The sequence below is a fragment of the Lepisosteus oculatus genome, chromosome 4 (genome assembly GCF_040954835.1).
Source record: "Lepisosteus oculatus isolate fLepOcu1 chromosome 4, fLepOcu1.hap2, whole genome shotgun sequence".
NCBI lineage: Eukaryota > Metazoa > Chordata > Actinopteri > Semionotiformes > Lepisosteidae > Lepisosteus > Lepisosteus oculatus.
In genome coordinates this window covers 62511452-62531535 of record NC_090699.1, presented here as the reverse complement: position 1 = coordinate 62531535, position 20084 = coordinate 62511452, and the positions used below count along the sequence as shown (strand labels likewise).

At 36.2% G+C, this 20084-nt stretch overlaps 1 protein-coding gene across 7 annotated transcripts in view; it reads left to right on the top strand.

The window, feature by feature from the left end:
• The window catches only part of iqsec1b (IQ motif and Sec7 domain ArfGEF 1b), a 201310-nt gene that overhangs the window by 134110 nt on the left and 47116 nt on the right, over nucleotides 1-20084 (top strand). The window contains exon 1 of one of the 7 annotated variants that reach the window (XM_069189454.1): nucleotides 13864-13998. The exons of the other annotated variants lie outside the window; for them this stretch is intronic. Coding sequence (XP_069045555.1) covers nucleotides 13916-13998 — 83 coding nt within the window. The 5' untranslated portion in view covers nucleotides 13864-13915. Of the gene's footprint in view, nucleotides 1-13863; nucleotides 13999-20084 lie in introns of those variants that run through there. 7 annotated transcript variants of the gene reach the window in all.

Sequence of the window (20084 nt, the reverse complement as noted above, 5' to 3'; positions counted from 1 at the left end):
GACAGTGAGTTTGCATGCATTTACTAAAGTACTGAGGTCAAAAAATGTAGCACAGCTATTTAGATTGCCTGTGTGTTGGGTTGTACAGAACATAGATAAGTTTCATAACCAGAACTATAAGTCTCTTAAAAGGTTTCCTTTTGTGGATCTAAGTTTAATTTTTATCCCCAGTAGGAGGTGGAAAGACTTAAAATAAGGAAGGCAAGGAAGACTCAAGTATTTCAGTGTTCCTACAGGTTATGGATTGTTTGAGTAAATGGCACTGCAGCCTGGGTTACCAAATAGTTGTTTGACATAATTATTTTTTACTGAAACATATCCAGTCTCCCCCATTTCTTTAGACTTTAGTCTTTAGACTTCTTTAGCCTTACTAGCAGACCTTTTCCAATCGGTTAACATAAACATTACTCTGGATTAGGCACACTACTCCTACAGTACCATACCGTAGCTCTATAATGTAGGTCCCAGCATTCAGTCATACTGAGTGCACATGTCCCTTAATACAGGAAGCATGCTGCATGCAATTTTCTTAGGGAGAGATTCCCCTGGGAGTGAAAAGAAGAGATAAGTGTTATTGCAGAGTCATGCAGTGACAGAGCATGCTTGGCCTACAGAGGGAAGCTTAAATTCTGACTCTACCTAGAACTGTGCCTATTGTACAGAAGACATGATAGGCAAAGCAATAATGACAATTGCAGAAATGTGTTGAGTTTAACCAATTTAAAGCAGGAGGCAACATCTAGTCCTAAGGCCTTGATTTATTTTTCTATTCTGAGATTATTTTAAATGGTTTATTGAACTGTACAGCTGCACGATTTTTCATTACAAGCATCATTTTCAGGTGTAGAAGTTGTCACTTAAGGACGCCTGTAACATGGCATGATTGAAGCTAACAAAAGTGGATGCCGGTCTTAAATGTCCGATATGTAGTGCAAAAAATTCAATATTCCAATGTCCTCTCATGGAAAATGATGACTTGATAAGATAGGATCACTTTATTGGCCATATACAATTTCTTGCATTAGGAATTTGTCTTTCCACATACCCCAGCTTGCTCTCCATGAGACACACAGACAGGGAGAGAAGCTGGGGGTCAGAGCACAGGGTCAGCCATTTATACAGTGCCCCTGGAGCAGCTGGGGTTAAGGGCCTTGCTCAGGGGCCCAGCAGAGTAGGATTCCTCTGCCGGCCATGGGATACGACCCGGCAACCTTCCAGCCACAGGCGTAGATCCTGAGCCACAGAGCCACCGCCCTGCACCGCATGTTTTGTTGATAACATGCCTATCTGCTTAATTTGTTTGGCCTAGGGGAATGCACATTCACGAACATGTGGTTAAGTCTTTAAACTGAGCCAAAGCTTTCGTCTCTTATCCTTTACATATGGCCTCTTATGTGCCATAGCAACCACTGAATGGTTTCAACTATTACATCATTGCTCAGCAAGGCAGAATTTCAAAAGGGAGGATATGGTTCAGGCTTAAAAGAAAGGAGGAACTGTTACTCTGCTTGGGTTGTGATGTGCCTGGTCAGTTTACAGACGTATCTAGCAGGCACCTTCTTGTGTCAGTTTTTTATTTTTCATTCAACTGATTTCAATCTTGCTGGGGCTGAGCATCAGACTTACTGTATGACGAGCGCTGCATTAGCAAGTCACAGAGATATCCGTCCTGCAGACTGCTCTTTTTATGGCACCAGGTATTGGCACTGACATTTCCATATAAAACACAGAGTCTATCTAAAATGAATCTAAAATGAAAAAGGCTTCTTGGTGAAAGTCATAGCCTTTTCACAGCCTTAGCATGTTGATATAAATGCATGTCCTGATCCATAATTAAAATGTTTATTTCCTCCTGTTGGGTTACAATTAGAATATTAACGCATATATTTATTTAGAATATATGTATTTTGCATGTATAGATATACACTCTCAAAGCAAATCAGAATCATACTCTTTTGTGTTTAAGAGTTTTCTGTCAATTTTTACTTTAATGCCAATTAGGAACAGTTTTGGGCTAACTGACATGAATAATTGCTTTAGCAGCTCATTAGTATCAGACTTCAAACAGCATAGCAACCAAATGATGAATTGTTTGTGACTTCGGTTGTCACCATAATATTTACAATTTGACAACATGTCTTTGTTTTCCTGGTAAACGGTTCTTCCTATTTTGGTTAGATTATTTTTTTTTCATCGTCTTTCTTTAAGAACAAATCATCAAACTGCCCTCAGAAGTTCTGCCAGTGAATTTCTAACCCATAGATTCATTTAATGAGCTCCCTTGAGTGAAAGTGAGAATTAAGTTGTTCTCTCAGAGTTGCTTTTCCTACTTGCTATTAGGTGTTACAGAGGAGTATTACAGACGAGGATCTGTATTTCATCTTCCAAAAGCAATCCCTACTCACAAACAGCACCCAGCTAATTTATCTTGTGCTAAAATCATGTAATTAACTTATTATTACCTATGAACCTCACCAAGGAAAAAAAATAATGGCATGAGACATCATCAAGCTAGCACAAAAAATCAGTTGGAGTGAATCTGTAAGTTTTAAGTCTCCTAATAAAAGAAACAGAATTAGACATTTAAATTGGAAGACATGCTGCGCAATACGGTACAGTATGAATTACAGAGTGATGTGGCTTAGTTTCTCTTTTGGCCTGTTGTAATGTAATGTTTTAATAATAATTGAAAAAATGTGAATATGAAATAAGTACAAATGAGTGTACTTTAACCATTTTCTGGATGAATTTCGCGTTTCCCCGTGTTTCGGCTACTATGAAAATTTACTGTTCACCGACGCCATCTACTGGTAGGTTGTTAGAAGTGATGACACCGATTCAGTTTTCTTCTCTGTTCGCTCTTTACATGAGTATTACAGCTCCCTGCCTTTAGACATTTAGTTTAACCTTTTTAAATAACAAGTGACCTAAAGAATTTCTTAATGAAAATGCAGTAGTTTGAGCCAAATAGCCATTATAGAGTTAGGAAAAAGAGTTAGACTTCTGTAACATTTGTCAGATATACAGTACAGCATAGCCCAGTAGGCTTCAATAAAATGTCATTGGTTAACAAGTTCTTTATATGAACTAAGAGCTAGTACATTTTTCAAATATATATTATAATTGTTAATTTATTGTTTTGCTTCATGCTTTTCTTTGCTGTGATAGAGAACATGCTCTAGTGTTTTTACTGTGTGACTACAGTGGTACCTCCCACTGGAATGTTTCTCAGAAGCAGTGGTGCTTTGTTTGGATCAAATCCAGAACCAGTACTGTACATTCGCTTACCAATTCTTCAGGTTGCTATTGCAAAATGTTTACACTTGTTTACAAAATGTTTTTTTCTTTAAACAACATAGATGAGACAGATTCTGACAAAAACATACAAGTTATGTTTTTGATTTCATGTGGCTTTTAATCATTCCTTCTCTTTTTTGGCACTGTGGATCCACGGTTTTAGGCCCACGTTGGTCAGCACATCCATAACTGTGATCTGAAGATGAGGACAAGTCCTTTGTAAGCAGTTATGCTCTTGATGCAGCAACTTAGCATGAGTTCAACCTTTACAGTTTCCCAATAGCCTGGAGCAACACATGAGCAGGGTTTCGATTACTCTGCTCTGCCGAAGTCAATCTGCGACAAGTTCTTTCACAGTAAACACCATCTTTACTGCTTAGCTGCAGTGTCAGTTCTTATAAAGATGAAAAAACATTGCCGGCTTTGAGAAATTACTGTAATTTGCTTCCATTTACTTCTCTGGAGAGCAGGGGCCTGATTGTATTAGAGCCTGGAGAGGTGAATTCAAATACACTCCCAGTGCTATGTGCATGATGCTCTTATTGTAACTGTTATTATTGAAGCTGTTTTTTTTTTTCTCAGGAAATTAGTTTTTTCAATCTCAAGCTTAAAACCTAACCGTAATTTGACCCCCAGTACTGTAAAGGATGCACCATGACATATGTCAAATTGAGTGCTTTTATGTTAGTGTTATTTTCTTGAAGAAGATATTTTGCAAAACACAAAGAAAATAGAGAATGGCATTGTATAAGGACATTAAGAAATCATTGTGAAAAAGCTTGTGGCTTAATGAGCTAAACATTAGGCTCCATTCATAAGGCTAGAAGTGCTAGCCTACAGTATATGAAGGTACCTGAGCAGTTATCACCACGTTACAAAACCTTAAACACTGCCCATTTTTCCCTTAGTGTCCTGCTGTTTAAGTAATACACTACAGTCAAAACTGCAAGTTATAGTTATATATGATGCTGCTTTAATGTAAAAAGAAATAGTGAGCTATTCACAAAAATTTTATGATACCAAGCTGAAGTTTGCTTGGTAGGCTGCCATCTTGCAACAGATGCTCAGTTTTCCTTTACTCATTTATTGCAAAATGAAAATGTGTGATTTGGACATTGTATACAAATTTAATGTTTTATGAGGTTAGATTAAAAACACCAAGAACATACACTATCTGCGTTATGGGGAATAACACCCTCAGGCTAGAAACCAGTTCCTCACTGGTTTGGCCCTTCATGAGGGTTTGAAAGGAGCTTTAATTAATTAAGAGTTCATGAAAATTCATCGTGTGGTGAAATATTGCGACATTTTTAAAACAAAGTATTTGTCACTATATGGGTGTTAAGAACATCAGCTTAAAAAGGATTTGTTTAGCTCAGCTAGGATTGTGATGTGATATATACGGTACAATCCACGATACACTCTTTTTTTCTTGGCAGAATGTATTATAATTTAAAAGTCAAATCAGGGGTGTTTTAAATGTCAGATTTTTCAGGCTATGCATTCAGGCCTGCTGTTTTTTTTTAATCAAAAGAAAAATCTTTGCATGCTTATACTTCATACTTTTGATTAACCTTTATCCTCTGCAGAAAAAAACACACAAGATTCCAGCTGTAGCTATGGCTAACAGTTTTAGCTGCACTGAATATATTAATGTGAGCAGGGCTATAGCATAGACTTAAAGCATAAAAATAAACAATTTTAAAACATTTCCTCACTTAGCTCAACAGACATATTTTTCAGTTTTTCATTGACCTCTTGCCTCTTTATCCTTTTGATAAACTTTTTGTTGTTGCATTGGTACTGTAGCATTTTCTCCAGGGTAGGCCAAAGCTTTTTGGAAACCTCAGGGTGCAAGGTTAAATCCCCTTCCTCCTCTGCACAAAGACAGAGCTTCAACAGAGCTTATTTTTTGCCTCTTGTATTCTTACCTCTAATTTTTGAATTTCAATTAACTTTTGTCTGCTGCAAGGTGAAGTGAAAATAGCAATTACATGGCTGAGCTCAGCCATGTCTGAAGGGCTGTGGACTTACTGTCTGCACTATATTAGGTTCTGCAAAGGAGGTTTGTATGTAAAGTGGTGTAATTTGTGATAAAGAACTTGACAAGCTCTTATATACATTACTTGCAGCTACATGCAAGATGCTTAAGCTAAACACAAGATTAGATTATTGAAAATGAATTGAAAGCCCCCTCCCCCGGTGTCTCAAACAGTAATGGTGTTTCAGAACAGGTAAAGGAAAAGAAAAGTGTCTGAGGAGCCTTCTTCAGGGGGTGAGAGCATGGTTAGTGTCTTTAATTCTGTATATGAATGAAGCCCTTCCACCAGTGGTCTCATAAGGCTGTCGAGAAAGGTTGAGATGTGAGAGGTGGTAGAGTTGCATGGTGAGACGATTGGGTGTCAGGTTTGTGGATTTCAGGCAGGAGGTAAAATTGAGATGTCTGATGAATTTTCATCAATGAGACGGTTTTCCTCCTGGTGAAGTTCCTTATTACTGATTAGAAGAGAGCTGGTAGATACGTACCACTTCTTTTTGGTAGTTAGTGGTAGGATCCTGTGGAGGAGGAAGATAGGCAAGACAGTACATTTGATATGTACTGTAGGTCTTTTTTGCCACACCACAGCAGCACCGCCTTTGTCAGCTTGCTTGCAGAGATATTGGGGCGCCTGAACTTCTCTTTCGGTGAAGTTAGACCTGAGGTTAGATCTCTTGGGTGTGGAAAGGATCTTGGGAGCTTGATATTTGTATTGATTAATGAAATGATTTACTGACAGAAAACCCCCAGCTGGAGAGTTCAAAAGCTTTGTTTAATTTTGATCTCATTGATAACTGGGTTGTCAGATGAGGGTGGAGAGATGTCATCAGCAAAATGTGCTCTGAGAAGACGCCTGCGGTAAAAGTGATGGAGGTCAATTTGGGTTTGGGGAATGTCCAGCATCTTTCTGACTGGTACAAAACTGAGACTTTTGCTGAGAAGAGATCTCTCATCCTGTGAAAGGGGCATATCTAAAGGTATGGTCACAACAAGGTTGGAATTTGTGGGTGTAGTGAGTGCCCTGAGGGTTTTTTCTGTAAATGTTTTGTCCTTATCTGCACTGAGCAACTGGTTGAGTTTGGAGTTGCGCCATCTGATGAGTCATAAAGCAGTAATACAAGGAATATGATGTGAAGCTGGTAGCTTTAAAAACATCTCTGCATCTTTGATTTTGTTGTCTAGAAAGAGTAAACTGTTGGTAGAGAGAAAAAAAATGGTAGAAAGCATTATTTTCTTGGAAAACAGCTGAAGTCTCCTAGTGTCACTCTGGGTGGTATCTGAGTTGAAGGAAAAGATGTTGAATTTAAGACAGAGTGCTATCATTATGACGACATCACCCCTGAAGAAGGCTCCACAGTCCACATGTTGTGTTTCTTTTCTTTCCAGCATGGAATAAACCTTTACCTGTTTCTTTGCAGCCTACGCATGCTGATGCAGCTCCCTACTTGGTGTTTTCCCGAGCACAAGTTGAGTTCTATGATCTAGACACCACAGGTTCAAGCCTGGGTTATGTCATTAGCCCAGTGTGATCAGGATTCCCTCATTGGTGGTGCATAGTTTAGATTAGTTTCTCTAGGCTAAGGGAAATGACAATTCCAGCAAAAGTGGGCACATAAGAAACAGACTTCAAAAACACAGTGAACAATAAACAGAATGTAAAGGATTTTTCATGTTAATGACATAAATGAACTCATGAAATTATGTGAACTCGTTGACACTATTTTTTATGTCCCTATTTTCTGAAATATGAATTAAATACGTGGAACAAAGAACAGAAACATTGTATTGAATTTCTGTTGAGCTATGCTGATATTATTACTACTAGAGATGGATAAAAAAAGACACGCTTGACCCTCATTCCTGATTAACTGTTTAGAATCGCCTACATTGTTTTCACAAGTTGTTACATTGTTTTAGCATATTTAAATAGCTAAGAACTGTTCACATCAGGTTTGAATACAACCCATTAAAGCTGATGGATTCCAATCAACTTTTGTCATCAAAACTAAGCAATGAGATTTTACAAATTAATTTAGCAGTGTTAGGAGCGGACATGAACTGTTAGGATTTCTTGATATGAAGATGTGGAGTTGTCAATTTTGTTTACTATATACTCCCACCAGTTTGGGCTCCCTCAGAGACCTGCTTCCAGCTGCTCCTGTACTGCACAGGGGGGAAGAGGGATTTACAGACATGCTCTTCCAGCTCCAACCTGCTCCCCTGTCAAAGGCATTAATCTTTTGACATGCTCTAAACTCTGCAATGCTTTAATGCTTTAATGCAAGCCATTCTGCTTCTCCAAAGGCCTAGAAAACCTTCATTGACTAATGCTTACTCTGAGAACTCCAGGTCTCACCCACCTAGTGACATTGCTCAGGTTTGAACTAGGGTAAAGGGTTCAATCTGCAATCATGAATGGTTGCTTTTTACTATTTTATTCACTTGGAAGTTCCATGTTAGGATTGTTTAATGTGCAGGACATGGTCAGCTACCATTTTTCTGCTTCAAATGGAAATATGAACATGGGTTTATCAGTCACTCCACCTGTTGGTACCACAAATTAATGTAAAATCCCATTTCCATTAAACTATGCTTAGATTGCAAGGTAGCAAAATCACTAATGACTAGTGTGTGTTGGAGTACCTGCAGAATATATATGCTTTAACCATGTGGTTTTTGTACCAGAGGATGATCATTGTTGAAGCCCTGCTTTGCTACAATTTACTCCCACATGAGACATGAGTTTTTATTTTGTTATGGTATTGCCATTTACGAACAATACTTACAAATGCTTCTTAGAAGAAAAATGACATGCTGTGTATGGCTGTAATTTGTTTTTTGTATTGTAATGCATCTACAAATAATACACAACAGTAAGAAAAATGAAAAAAAAAGTTCTGAGTTTTGTTGTAGCTACTTGATGAAAGGTTTAAGGTAAATGGCAAAAAATAACTTTTATGAAAGGAAAATTATGCTTTAAATGATTTCAGTGTTAAATGCTGTGTATCAGCTTCTATATTATTATATAAAAGGATTCACAGGCACATGTGGCTGTATCCTCTTTAATGCAGCGTTAATACTTTTCATCCTATTGCCCCAGGCTTCTCTGCAGCCTTATGGTTTGTCCTGGAAAAGCTAAAAACAGGCTCTGACCTTGCAGTGTGATTGTTTAACAGCCGCAATATAAGCACAGGACAATGCATCACTCAGAAGGCAGTAGATCAAGAAACCTGCTGAACAAATGGATATACCGTACATACGTGCAGAATATAGGAGAAGAGAGAGAGACCAGAGTCAGAGAGAGCAGGAGAGAGAGGGGGAGAAAGCCACAGGGCTCAGCCCATCTCATCGACGTTTAGGTAAATGTGCTGATCAGTAAATCCGTCAGTTCGAGGTCCCCTGTGCTTTGAGCTTCACAACGAGGCACTGACCCATCTTTATCCTCCCGTGCGACCAGCTGACTTTTTTGGGGGGTATTACAGCAAATCCACTGCAAAGAGAAACTGTAACAGCTCCACCTGGGTGTTTGATATTTTATTCCTTTCCGGCCTATAAGAGGATGAAGTCCGAGGTAGGTGGATTTATGCAGCGCATGAAGTTACTGCAGCAGCATCTGCCCTGGGTTCGGAAAGCTGGCATTTATATTGCTAGCAACAGCAGGTGTCTAGCATTAAAATATGCTGCAATTAAAGGGTATTTGAGCTGGCGCTATATGAGTTGGCTATAAGAGGAATGCTGTATGCAGAGATGCTCTATTCTGTAGTCTGATGTCATAGTGATTCTGATGCAGTATCGCTAAAGGACAGGAGATTTTGCTTAGTAAGCTGAGCAGGAATGTTAAGTTACAGAGACCTCTGAATAGATCCTAATGCTGATACATCCCCTTTTTCTCTCCTCATCCCACTCCCAAAAAGAACTGAAGTATGTCTTTCATTACAGTAGATCTGGGATGTTATTGATGGTCACATTGATTAATACTAGAGGTTGGAGCTCCACGTTTGCATTTGTCAATTAAAATATATGGCTGCACTGAATCACTTGTGATGAATTCCCATTGATTTTGTCAATTGTTCTTGAGATTATTCATTGCATCTTTTTCTAGATGGGCTCAGATAGATGGGCTCAGATTCTCCTACATTAGAATTAATTAAAACTACATGAAAATACCTGCAGGCTTTATTGTGTTTTACACATTGATGTAATGAAATATTAAATATGATTATTGTTACAGAGTTACGTAAAGGTTTGTGATTGATATTGAACTATATTGTAGAAAATACATATGTTGTTTTCTATTACTTTTACCTCAGAATAGCACTTGTGTTAAATGGAGATATTGGAAATGTTTGGATTTTTTTAAATGTACAGATAATAGAATCTAAGGGATCTGTATGAACACTCTTAGCCTGGCTTGAGGTACAGTACTATTATTGCTTTGAATATAAATATTAAATTATTGTGTTTAATATTGTACCATTAATGTATTATGTTTAATATTGTAGCTTAAACACGAGTAAAATGATCCATATACAACAATTTTCTTCCATATAGATTAAGAAACTGAAAATTAGTGAAAATATAAAAATATTGGAAACAATTTTGACATTTAAAAAGCGAATTACAATATTCTCTCCAAGAAAACTTTAGCACTTAACAAGTGTAGAGAATGTGATGTGTTCTTTTTAAACTTTTTTTAAATATTTTAAAATCTATAGCAATTTCACATTTCTGAGGTTGCCCTCTGTTGAATTAGTTTTGAGGCAGTACAGTTCTTTTTAATCATCTTGAAAAGACTAATTTTAAATTCCTCACAGGTTTCATAATCATTCTGAAATCAAAGGGCCTTGTTTTGACTAGGAAGATTTCAGCATAAACATTATCAAATGTGTTTGTTGACTTCGTAGCTGTCTGGATGCAATGTGGGAAATACCCCTGCAGCTGCCAGGAATCCTCAGGATATGTACTACTTTGATATGATCAGCTGCACAAAATAATTGTATTTATTTTTTTACACCGAGAGTCACCATTTTGAGTCCAACAGAAAAACTTCAATGCTTCTGTCCAGATATGATGGGTAATTTTTCCTTTCAGTGATTTGAAATTCTATATTAGGCCTTAAATTAAGCATTTCGGTTTTAACTATTAAACGAAGGATAGTCAAGTTTTGCTGATCTTCAACAATCATTTTGTTATGCTCAACCGAAAAGCTAATAAAATGTTTACATGTTTGAACATCTCTCATGAAATCTTTAGGAGTGCTTTCTCTTAATTAAGTCTATTCGTCTTGGTGATGTAATGTGCACTACAAGAATGATCCAGCTCCTAAATGAATCACATGTTTTTCCAGACAGTGAGAGACAGACCTAAAGATTTACCTTGCATTTCTTCACCAGTTTTGAACACTTATATATTGTACTTACATACAGTTGATCATGTTATTGTTATTTAAATAATCTCATTTGGGTTGGGATTTAAACTACATTGAAGGTTTGCTTCTGCAGATTGGAAATAGATATATGAAATGACCCACTGTTATGTTCAACAATGTCAATGAATCTCAGCTGTGCAGTACGATTTTAGAAGTTTGGGGCGTCACTGTAGTGAACAATATCCTTAGGCAGCAGATAATAATGATTATTCCTCTCCTGTATGTAAAATGGGAAATATTAACACCAGCTTTCTGTACCTTGGAGTTAAAATTAACTGACAGCCCATCTGTGTTTGACTGACTGAATCTAATGAAGGAACAGATAATGAGTTTGGTAGAGAACCTAAGGGGATAGTTTTTTTATATATGTATAAAGAAGGCTGGCTAAAAGTTTTTAATTACTTTGTCATGATTGAAAACAATAGCAGAGTGACGTTCTACTGTTTCTGTACTTTAGAAAAATGTGTTCTTCTGACATTTAAAATGACTTTTTGTCTATTTCTATGGTTATTTAACTATTTAATTTGGTTGCATGCAATTTCTAAAAAGGAATTGTTCACCTTTCTGTGGGCACAGCACTAATTGTGTACATGGCAGAGCAAATGAATTCAGAATGGCTTTTCTAATATAACTAACGCAGAAATTAATGTAACAAGGAGTTCACAATGTGAAAAGGACTTTTTGGTGAGAAATGTTATATTCCTTTACAAACGTAATATTTTCTTAGTTTAATCATCTTCAACCTATGAGCATGTGAATAGTTGCTTAACATCTTGAGTTAAATTTCCCCTTAAGTGTTTCTTCACATTACATTTAAGCTAATAACCTAGTTAAGGAGAAAAGTAGTATTGTTAAATACTTAGAGGATTAATTTAGTGCTTTGTGCAGATGACCAGTTGGTCGTAGTGTGACTCTTGCAGGCTGATTTCACTGTCAGATCAGTCGGTCTAAAGCTATATTATACAGTCAGTTAGGAGAGTTCAGTTAAATGTAATACTGCACAGTGCTTAGATCTTTAATTTGGCTGGTTAAAAACATGGTGCTTTCACACCTTTTCCTTTAGTTTTTTTTAGTTTGGTTTTGCCTCCCTGTTTCAATATCTGATGTAATGACTGCTTGTTGTGGTTTACTGTAACCACAAATTCTGCATGAACACTATGTGGGTGTAACTCTCAGATACTAGTAATGTCTGTTGTGGTAAAATGTTTATTTAGTTCCATACTGCAAGTGACTGAAGAATTACCATATTTCTCTTTGCTCATTCGCAGTATACCAATAATGTCTTATTGGCTAATTTAATTGCTCATTTAGAAAGTATACAGTACCTGTAAAAGTATGTCTTATTAACTTCAGATGATAGTGAAACAGAATATATCTGAGTGGAAGAAATATTTGTTTCTGACTGTTAGTTATCTTTAAATGGCTCGGTGTTTTTTAACTAAATACAATTAGCTGGTTAATGGCTCTTGGTTGTTGAATACTTTAGCTGTTCAATAATTGTCACTTGAACTAACTAAATGGAACACCTCAGCAATGAGAACATAAGTAATGCAGTTTGACACACATTTTTATTTATTTTAGATTATTATGAGGCTTTCAGAGAAATGTTAATATGTACTATACATATATATTATACGGTATAATTGTACTGTATATTAATTGTATTTACATTGCTTTCTATTGTTGAACTTTTACTTGAATTTTAATATGGATGAACTCATCTGAAAATGAGCCCAAACGATTTGTAAACCACCAGAAAAAGATAGAGGATATGTACAGTATGTTTACTGCCACGTAGTTTATAACCCTGTTCTTCATTGAGTTACAGATGAAAAATTACCCTTTCAGGAGTGGTAGAATGCTAGACTAGAAAGCAATCAAATAATGAGTGAATAACTGTGTGACATTTTTGTGATAGACTGCTCCAAACAGTAGCCTGAAATCTTTAGTTTCACTTGCTATTTTTAGGTCTTAAGTACTGAGGTTTTTCAGATGAATTTATTTGAAAACGATCATAAACACAATATGTATTGTTTGAAATCAACTGCAAAATGTTTCTGTTCTTAAACATTATAACATTCTTGATTTGGCCATTTGGTGTAATATGTAGGACACTGTTTGTGTTAGATAAATGCAGTATTATAAATACATTTTGCCAGGTTTTAATGAGGTTGACCAACTGTGTTATTGGAATAGGACATTTTTCTCAGACGAAGATACTGTATACAGGTAGATGACGGCATTTTGATAAACAATGAGAGCTTCTTATTTTGAGCCCAATTCCTGCATAAAAAACTAGCACATCAGGCTGTTACTTTCACAGCAGACCTCCTGTTCTGCTCTCCCTGCCAAAGAAAACACTTTTTTTGCATGCATGTACACAGCCATGGAAAAACAGAATTTCCTACAAAGGAGCTTGCAATGAAGGGACACTGTCATGACTGTGTGCCATGGTGTTTTTGTAACTGGGTGTCTCTCTATAGGCGTTTTCTTCCGAGTCTGATTAGGAATGTACCACAGAGCAGAGGGAGAGCTTCAATAGCTGTTTACTTAAAATCGTGAAGTTACAGAAACTAGCACACTCATCAAGGAAAGACTTGAAGCTTTGCCCTGAGGAGAATTTCTCTATTACACTGTCATTCTTGGAGAGGAACAAATTATGAATCTACTGGGATGTCTGTTCTCTAGAAGTGCAACAGGCAAAAAGGTTTAAAGGAGGTTTAGTGCACAGAGCATTTTTGAACATTTTTTACTTACATAAAGTAATTGATATTATGTCAATTCAGGACAAGAAAAAAATCTATTCATTGTATCTGTTTAATACTGTACATACTGTAAATAGACAATTCTGGAACAAGATGACAGTTATTTCAATAAACTCAACACTAAAATTGCATAAAAACATTGATATAATTTTACAGAATAATTATACTAAATCAGGTGAGCTAACGCAGCCCTAACCAAGTTATCTGTAATGGTTTCTTTAAATAAATGTTCCCATGCCTCATGCTTTCATGTGATCCCAAAGCAAAGATAAGCACAAGTCAAATTAATCTTATCAATGTACTGTACCTGCCAAACGCCACTGCTGATGTTGTCAGGTAGTGGTGAGAGATGCTTTTGGGTTTTTTGGGAAACAAGGTTACTCCAGTATGTCTGTGTTTTTGTTACATTTGAATAGTACAGGTAACCTTGGAATGATCAATACGATATATGGAGAGGACTGCAGTATGCTGTAAGTTCCATTTTTGTTATTTACCAAGGGAATAATCAATACAAAGTATTTAACACTAAACGATTAAGACTGTTTAATCAATACTGCAGCAACAGTTAAGAAGGTTCTGCTGTGGAGAACTACACTTTTTGTTATACAGTATGTCAACTGGTGAGGTAGAAATAATGAGTAAATAGTTTTTAACTTTACTGTAAGTATTTTGGGGATGCTGTCTTGTGCGTTATTCACACATAATTTACAAGGTCAGCACCTAAGGTTTTTTGTAATCATGTTCTTGAAATCTAAATCTTGGAATCTTGAAAAAAGGAATTTTAAACAGGCTTTCATCATACAAATGTGAGATGGGAACTGTACGTTGTTTGGGTTTGTGGTTATCTCCAAGCGAGCTGATGAACAGAAAACAGGTTAGTCATTGCCTAGTCATTTGGTAATAAGATGGTAAATGAATATAATTGGATAGATTTTACAATATTTGTTCTACAGTTTCATAATTATATTTCTTAGAACTTGGCATTAGGTCTCCGTAAATTAGTAAGTTAGAACTTGAATGATACACAGCCTTTGCAATGACAACCCCTTTGAAAGATGTATACTATCATAAACATGAGCACTATTTTTGTCGTAATTTTGTAAAGCATTTAAAATGAAGAGCAATTTTGTGATATATTCCATTCGGTTTCAAGGCATTTCCGGCAATTATTATTTCATAATAATGGGAATATGCATAGAGTGTGAGAAGTTACAAATAATAAAACTGTAACAGAATGCTACAGTACCTCTGAGGTGATTTGTGGTCTGAATTGTGTAATTATTAGAGTAGGAATTGTGCTTTCCTCAGTGTTTGAAATAAGTTGTTGGGAAAGTAAGAAATAAGAAATGATTTTGCATGCTGGAGGGTGGTATCCCTAAAGACGCTGAAATGCAGACTTTTCTAAAATGATATCCTTGAATCCATTATTTAGACACCTGTTTAAACATGAAATCTAACAGATTATTTCTCCCCTCCTCATCTAAGTAATGTGTGTTCTCTGTAATCTACTTTTGTCTTTGCAGTACGTCATACACACATTTAAGCAGCATTCACTGTATTATAATTTGTCTAGACCCAGTTATAAAAATAATTAATGTTTGCACTAGGAGGCTGTATTATTGGAACATGAGCTGTATGTGAAAGGAAGAAGTCATGGATAGGCATCAGCTATTGTACAAAGGTCCTTTGAGAAACTTGTCCTTGAAAAACATGTCCAAGGAACTGCATTTTTTCTGTGAAATGTTTTCTTTCTGCAAATAAGCGCTCTGCTTGCTGTTTTACAAAACATTCCAATGAGATCCTCCTTTTTGGCAGTCTGAATATTATTTCACTGACTGGCCTTTTTGTTTTCTATATTTGAGCTGAAATGAGGCGATAAGGTGGAATTTCCTCACAAAAAAACACTTTGTTATGTTGTACTTAGAAGACAGCTCTTAATGTACTGACCACAACTTAAAACTCACATAAAAATGTTGTCAGTGTTAAACCTGTTACAACGCATCACAAAACATCAGAAACAAACATCAAACAGTTTTTGTCAAACACGTTAGTGGAACACCTTTCAACATAATTGATCTTTAATTTCTGTTGATTGTTTTCAATTTTGTAAACAAAACACACATTATGAAATTGTAGATATTCAGTATTTTGCACCATACTGAGAGATATTTATTCTTGATTTTGATGTTTCGGTGACTCACCAGGCAGTAGACTGTGACATGGTTAAATAGTATGTACTGGTATGCAGTCTTTCAGTTTCATGTAATGTTTAGCAATCTCTTACTGTTTAAGTGTTCTATAAATATTTTTGTGTGCTCTTAAGCAAACAATGTCACACCCTCACGGAAATAAAAATGTCCTTTATAACCGTTACTGCTAAAAGACCTTTCTGCTTGTTTTCTGATGATTAAAGCTGTGCATGCAGTTGTGTAAAGAAGAACTCTACAAGTCTGATACACTTTGGAAAAAATGCAAGCAGGCAACGAAGCAGGATTTCCTTTGACAGTGAGTGAATGCCTGACACTGCAGATTTTCAAAACTTCTGGCTGCTGAGTACAGTCACCAGATTGCAGTTATTGTTATCAAAAGTGAATGTAGTCAAGAGGTACTGAACGTTCTGCTTGTCATTGCTGTGAAATAAGCAAACAAGGAGAGCCTGCGGCCTGTGTGCTTTGTGGGACAGGGAAGTGAATTTAAATCCGTCAGTAAAGGTAAGAAAATTTCAAACAAATTTTGTGCTTTGTTCAGATTGGGAGAGAATGTTTGAAACTGTAAACTGTGAACACTTCTAGTTATTAATCTGGACGTAGTAGGTACTGTGTGTATTGCATATTAGACGAAACGCTATGTTGTCTATGTTTGAAACATTGAGCACTGAACTTGGTTTAAAAGTTTTTGCTTGCTCTCAGGGTCATATTTCTAACAGAATATTGAATTGAAAATTGAAGGACAAATGTAACTGCTTTAATGCCGGACAAACAGAAAGTTTCCTAGCACATGTTAAGCTTCTTAAGCCCAGATCTGATCGTTTAGATCATTTGTTTGACTAGTAGTTATAGTGTTAACAGTCGTCAACTTTTACGTTTCAGGAATTGCTTAAGCTTGCAAAGGTCATACAGATATTTCTCTTACAATAGCAAAAGTAATTAAAAACTGTTTGATTTGACCGTGACTTACTGTAGGTTTTCCTTGGGTAAATATCATTTAGGAAAATGTCTAATTACACTGACCGCACTCCATATACAGTATAGTACTATACATGGTGAGAGGCATTAAAAACTCAATAAATGTTATTGGTTCCATTCGTTGTGTTTTAATGCATTTCATTACATGTAATGGATTTTAGCACATTTATCAGATGGTTTCATCCAAAGCACATTCTAATTGAAGTTTTATACAACCGCGCTTTTTACTGAACCAGTCTGAGTAAAAATATTCTATAAACTGCTACTCCACATGGAAACTTTCAAATGATCTGTGGATACAAGTGCAGGGGCTGTTAAGAAGGTTTAGATCCATAATAACATTTTTGTTCTGATAGAAATGTTTTCTCTAGTAATATAAAGTTATGTACTGCTTGAAATCAAGAGCAATTTGATTTTTAATGTTAAAGATATTTTAGGGTAAACAATAAACAGATTGTTGCAGTCCTTGTAATGCAAACTGTCCAAAGTAGAATTTTGTATAATACTTTATAATTTAAGAGGTTATTACATTTAAATAAAAACAGAAAATAAACAAGATTTACATTGAACATAGGTATCTAAAATTATATTTTGTCTGGTACCCATTTTGTTTGCCGAAGCTGGTTAAGTTTCTTGAAGGTGAACATGTCACCTGGAAGCCAAGTCGTGTTACACCAGATTTGTAAAACTAGTGAGCCCAAAACGTTGTACTGCTAGTTTGCCGATCTTGAAGTTAGTCTTGACGTCGGTTTGCCCTGAATTATTGTTCGTGAATGGCTGCTGGCGAGAGAACACACACGAGCACGTGCCTCGGACACTTCATCTGCCCGACCTCTGTGAGCCCCACGGTGCCTGACTGGAGAGTTAGCATTGATTATTGGTATTAATTGGTATTAGGCCACTGGTATCCATTGCTAGCCTTGCTCCCACTCACTTGCCTGACTGGCTGTAGAGGGGTTGGTAACCCCCTGCCATTGGCAGTAACAGGCAGGAGATGCAGGGCAGCCCGCCATGCAGGGTCCTTGGCTTGTGACTAGCCAACGGAATCACATGACTTTTAAAGGAGACAGTGTCTTATTGTCTGTACTGTGTATTATAAATACACAACAGTATGATTCTCAAAAAGGAGTTGCACAACTGCAGTTGCTTTATCAGTCTCTGCCAATAGCCCGTTTAGAGACTGGTCAAAGTGCTCAAAGCGGTGATCATGAAAGCAATGCTATTGTACAGTACAGAATATGTTACCTTATGAGACAAGGGACAGGCCTAGCAGCTTCCAAGCAGATCATCAGAGTAGCTGTTTGCCAGAAATCTAAGTGAGGCCTGGCATAATCCTAACCGCATTTTGAAGGCATTATGCCATTTGGGCTCTGTCACTTGGATATTCCCAATCCCAGTGAATTAAAGCTTTAACCAGCATGTGAGTCGTTCTTGGGTCTCTTGGACTTCAAGAAGGATGCCTCAGCATCTTGATGATGAGTCACAGGCCTACAGTTTAATCACAGTGACTGGATAACTTCAGGCATAGACTGTACAGCACATGAGACTTAACAATGTGAAGTATTTGTGTTACAGCAGTCAAATTTCACAGGTTGGCAGTACAGTGGAATCTTTTGGGACAAATCACTTTTCCACAGCTCTGTCTAGACTGGAAGCTTTAACTGTTGTCTTTAATATCAATTGCCTCACCCAAACAAATTAAAAGCAAATTCAGTATATTGTTATGAATGTGTATTTAAGAAGACATATAATGCTCTCTTTAATCTGATATAGTGATTTGAAAAACATTAAAATAATGTCATTGTACTGTATGCATCTCAGTATGTTTTGAGATCTGAATATAATTTTCTTTTTAAAAACATATTGTATGTTTTGTGTGTTCAGTACATTATTTTAAAGACTAACTATCAGGGATTGTACAAACTATGCATTTTTATAAGATTATAGAATACCCCCTCTTGTACTTCAGCCAGAAGTAATTAAAAATTGAAATATAATTGATTGCTTTTGCCAGTTGACCCACAGATTTCACAGACAATATTAATAGGCAAACTGCTAGTTTTTATTGTGGTAGACAATTACAGTAAAAACTGGAAGGGGGAATTATGTTTTTATGTTTGTTTATGAGTTACTCATTAATAAGAAAAGAAGCCGGAAGATTTAAGTGTCACATTAATAAAGTCTGAACTCTGAACTCTGAAGTCTGAAGTCTGAACTTTTCTTTCTCAATGGGAAAAAGTAGACTTCAATCTTCAATCTTCAATCTTTTACTGTGACATTGGAAAATAACATACACGTCTCAGAAAAATATACATTATGTAGTCAACTTAACATATATTGAAATTAATGTATTACATTCAGCAAATTATACACCAAAGGGCAATGTATTTGTAGGAGTGTGAAAAACCTAAAAGGGAAGAATTGAGTTGATACATTCAGTTAGAGGTAAAAATTCAGCTTTGTCTTTCTTCTATGTCTTTCATTTGAATTTTTCTGAAAACCAAACAAATGACTTTCCCATCTCAAAAAGCAATTATAAAGCTCTCTGACTTAAAACATTGCCACGTGTAGCAGAAAATGTGATTATTTTAAAGCACACTTTTGCAGTAACCTGATTATTCAGTTATGAATGACTCCAATAATGCTACCCTTCGAAAGCTGGGTAATCATTATGAAAATGAAATATGTGCTGTCAAGTACTTTGCAAAACAATCTTATGAAAAAGCGAAAAAATGAGACAGAGCAACTTTGTTTTTCAAATTAAAAATGACTTCCAATAAATCAGAATCAAGTTCCAATCAGGTGTACAGAATTTTAAAAGCACCACAAATGAGTTTAGAGAACAGATGCTACCACAAGGTAATTGCCAAGCATATTAATTCAGTTTTTGAGATCCACATTTGAAAACCTTGGTCTGCATAATCCTCTAAATCCCTTCTATGTGATGTGTTGTTCATGTTTTTTTTTATTTAGGAGGCATTTTCCTATGACTCAATTACCCCTATCTTGTGCTCTAAGTCTAATTCTAGACAGAATTCATACAGCGTTTAAGTCAATGTGTATCATTTGCTATCAGATTTTGATTTTGAGCTCCACCAGTCCCACATTTAGTTTTTGTCATTCAAAGCTTTCTGAGTTGAGTTGAAAACTTGTTGAAGCTAAATGCCCTAAATACCAATTAAGTTGGATCACAATAAAATTTGCCATTCCTTTTCAGTTAAATTTAAATAACATAAAAAGAAATATGGATTTTTAAAGCAGGAAAAATTTATTTGACATCATCTGAGCCTCTATTGCCCAGAACATATGCTTGAATTTATATTGCTTTCGGTAGAATATTTTCCTGTTTTTTTTTTCAAAAATGGCCTTGA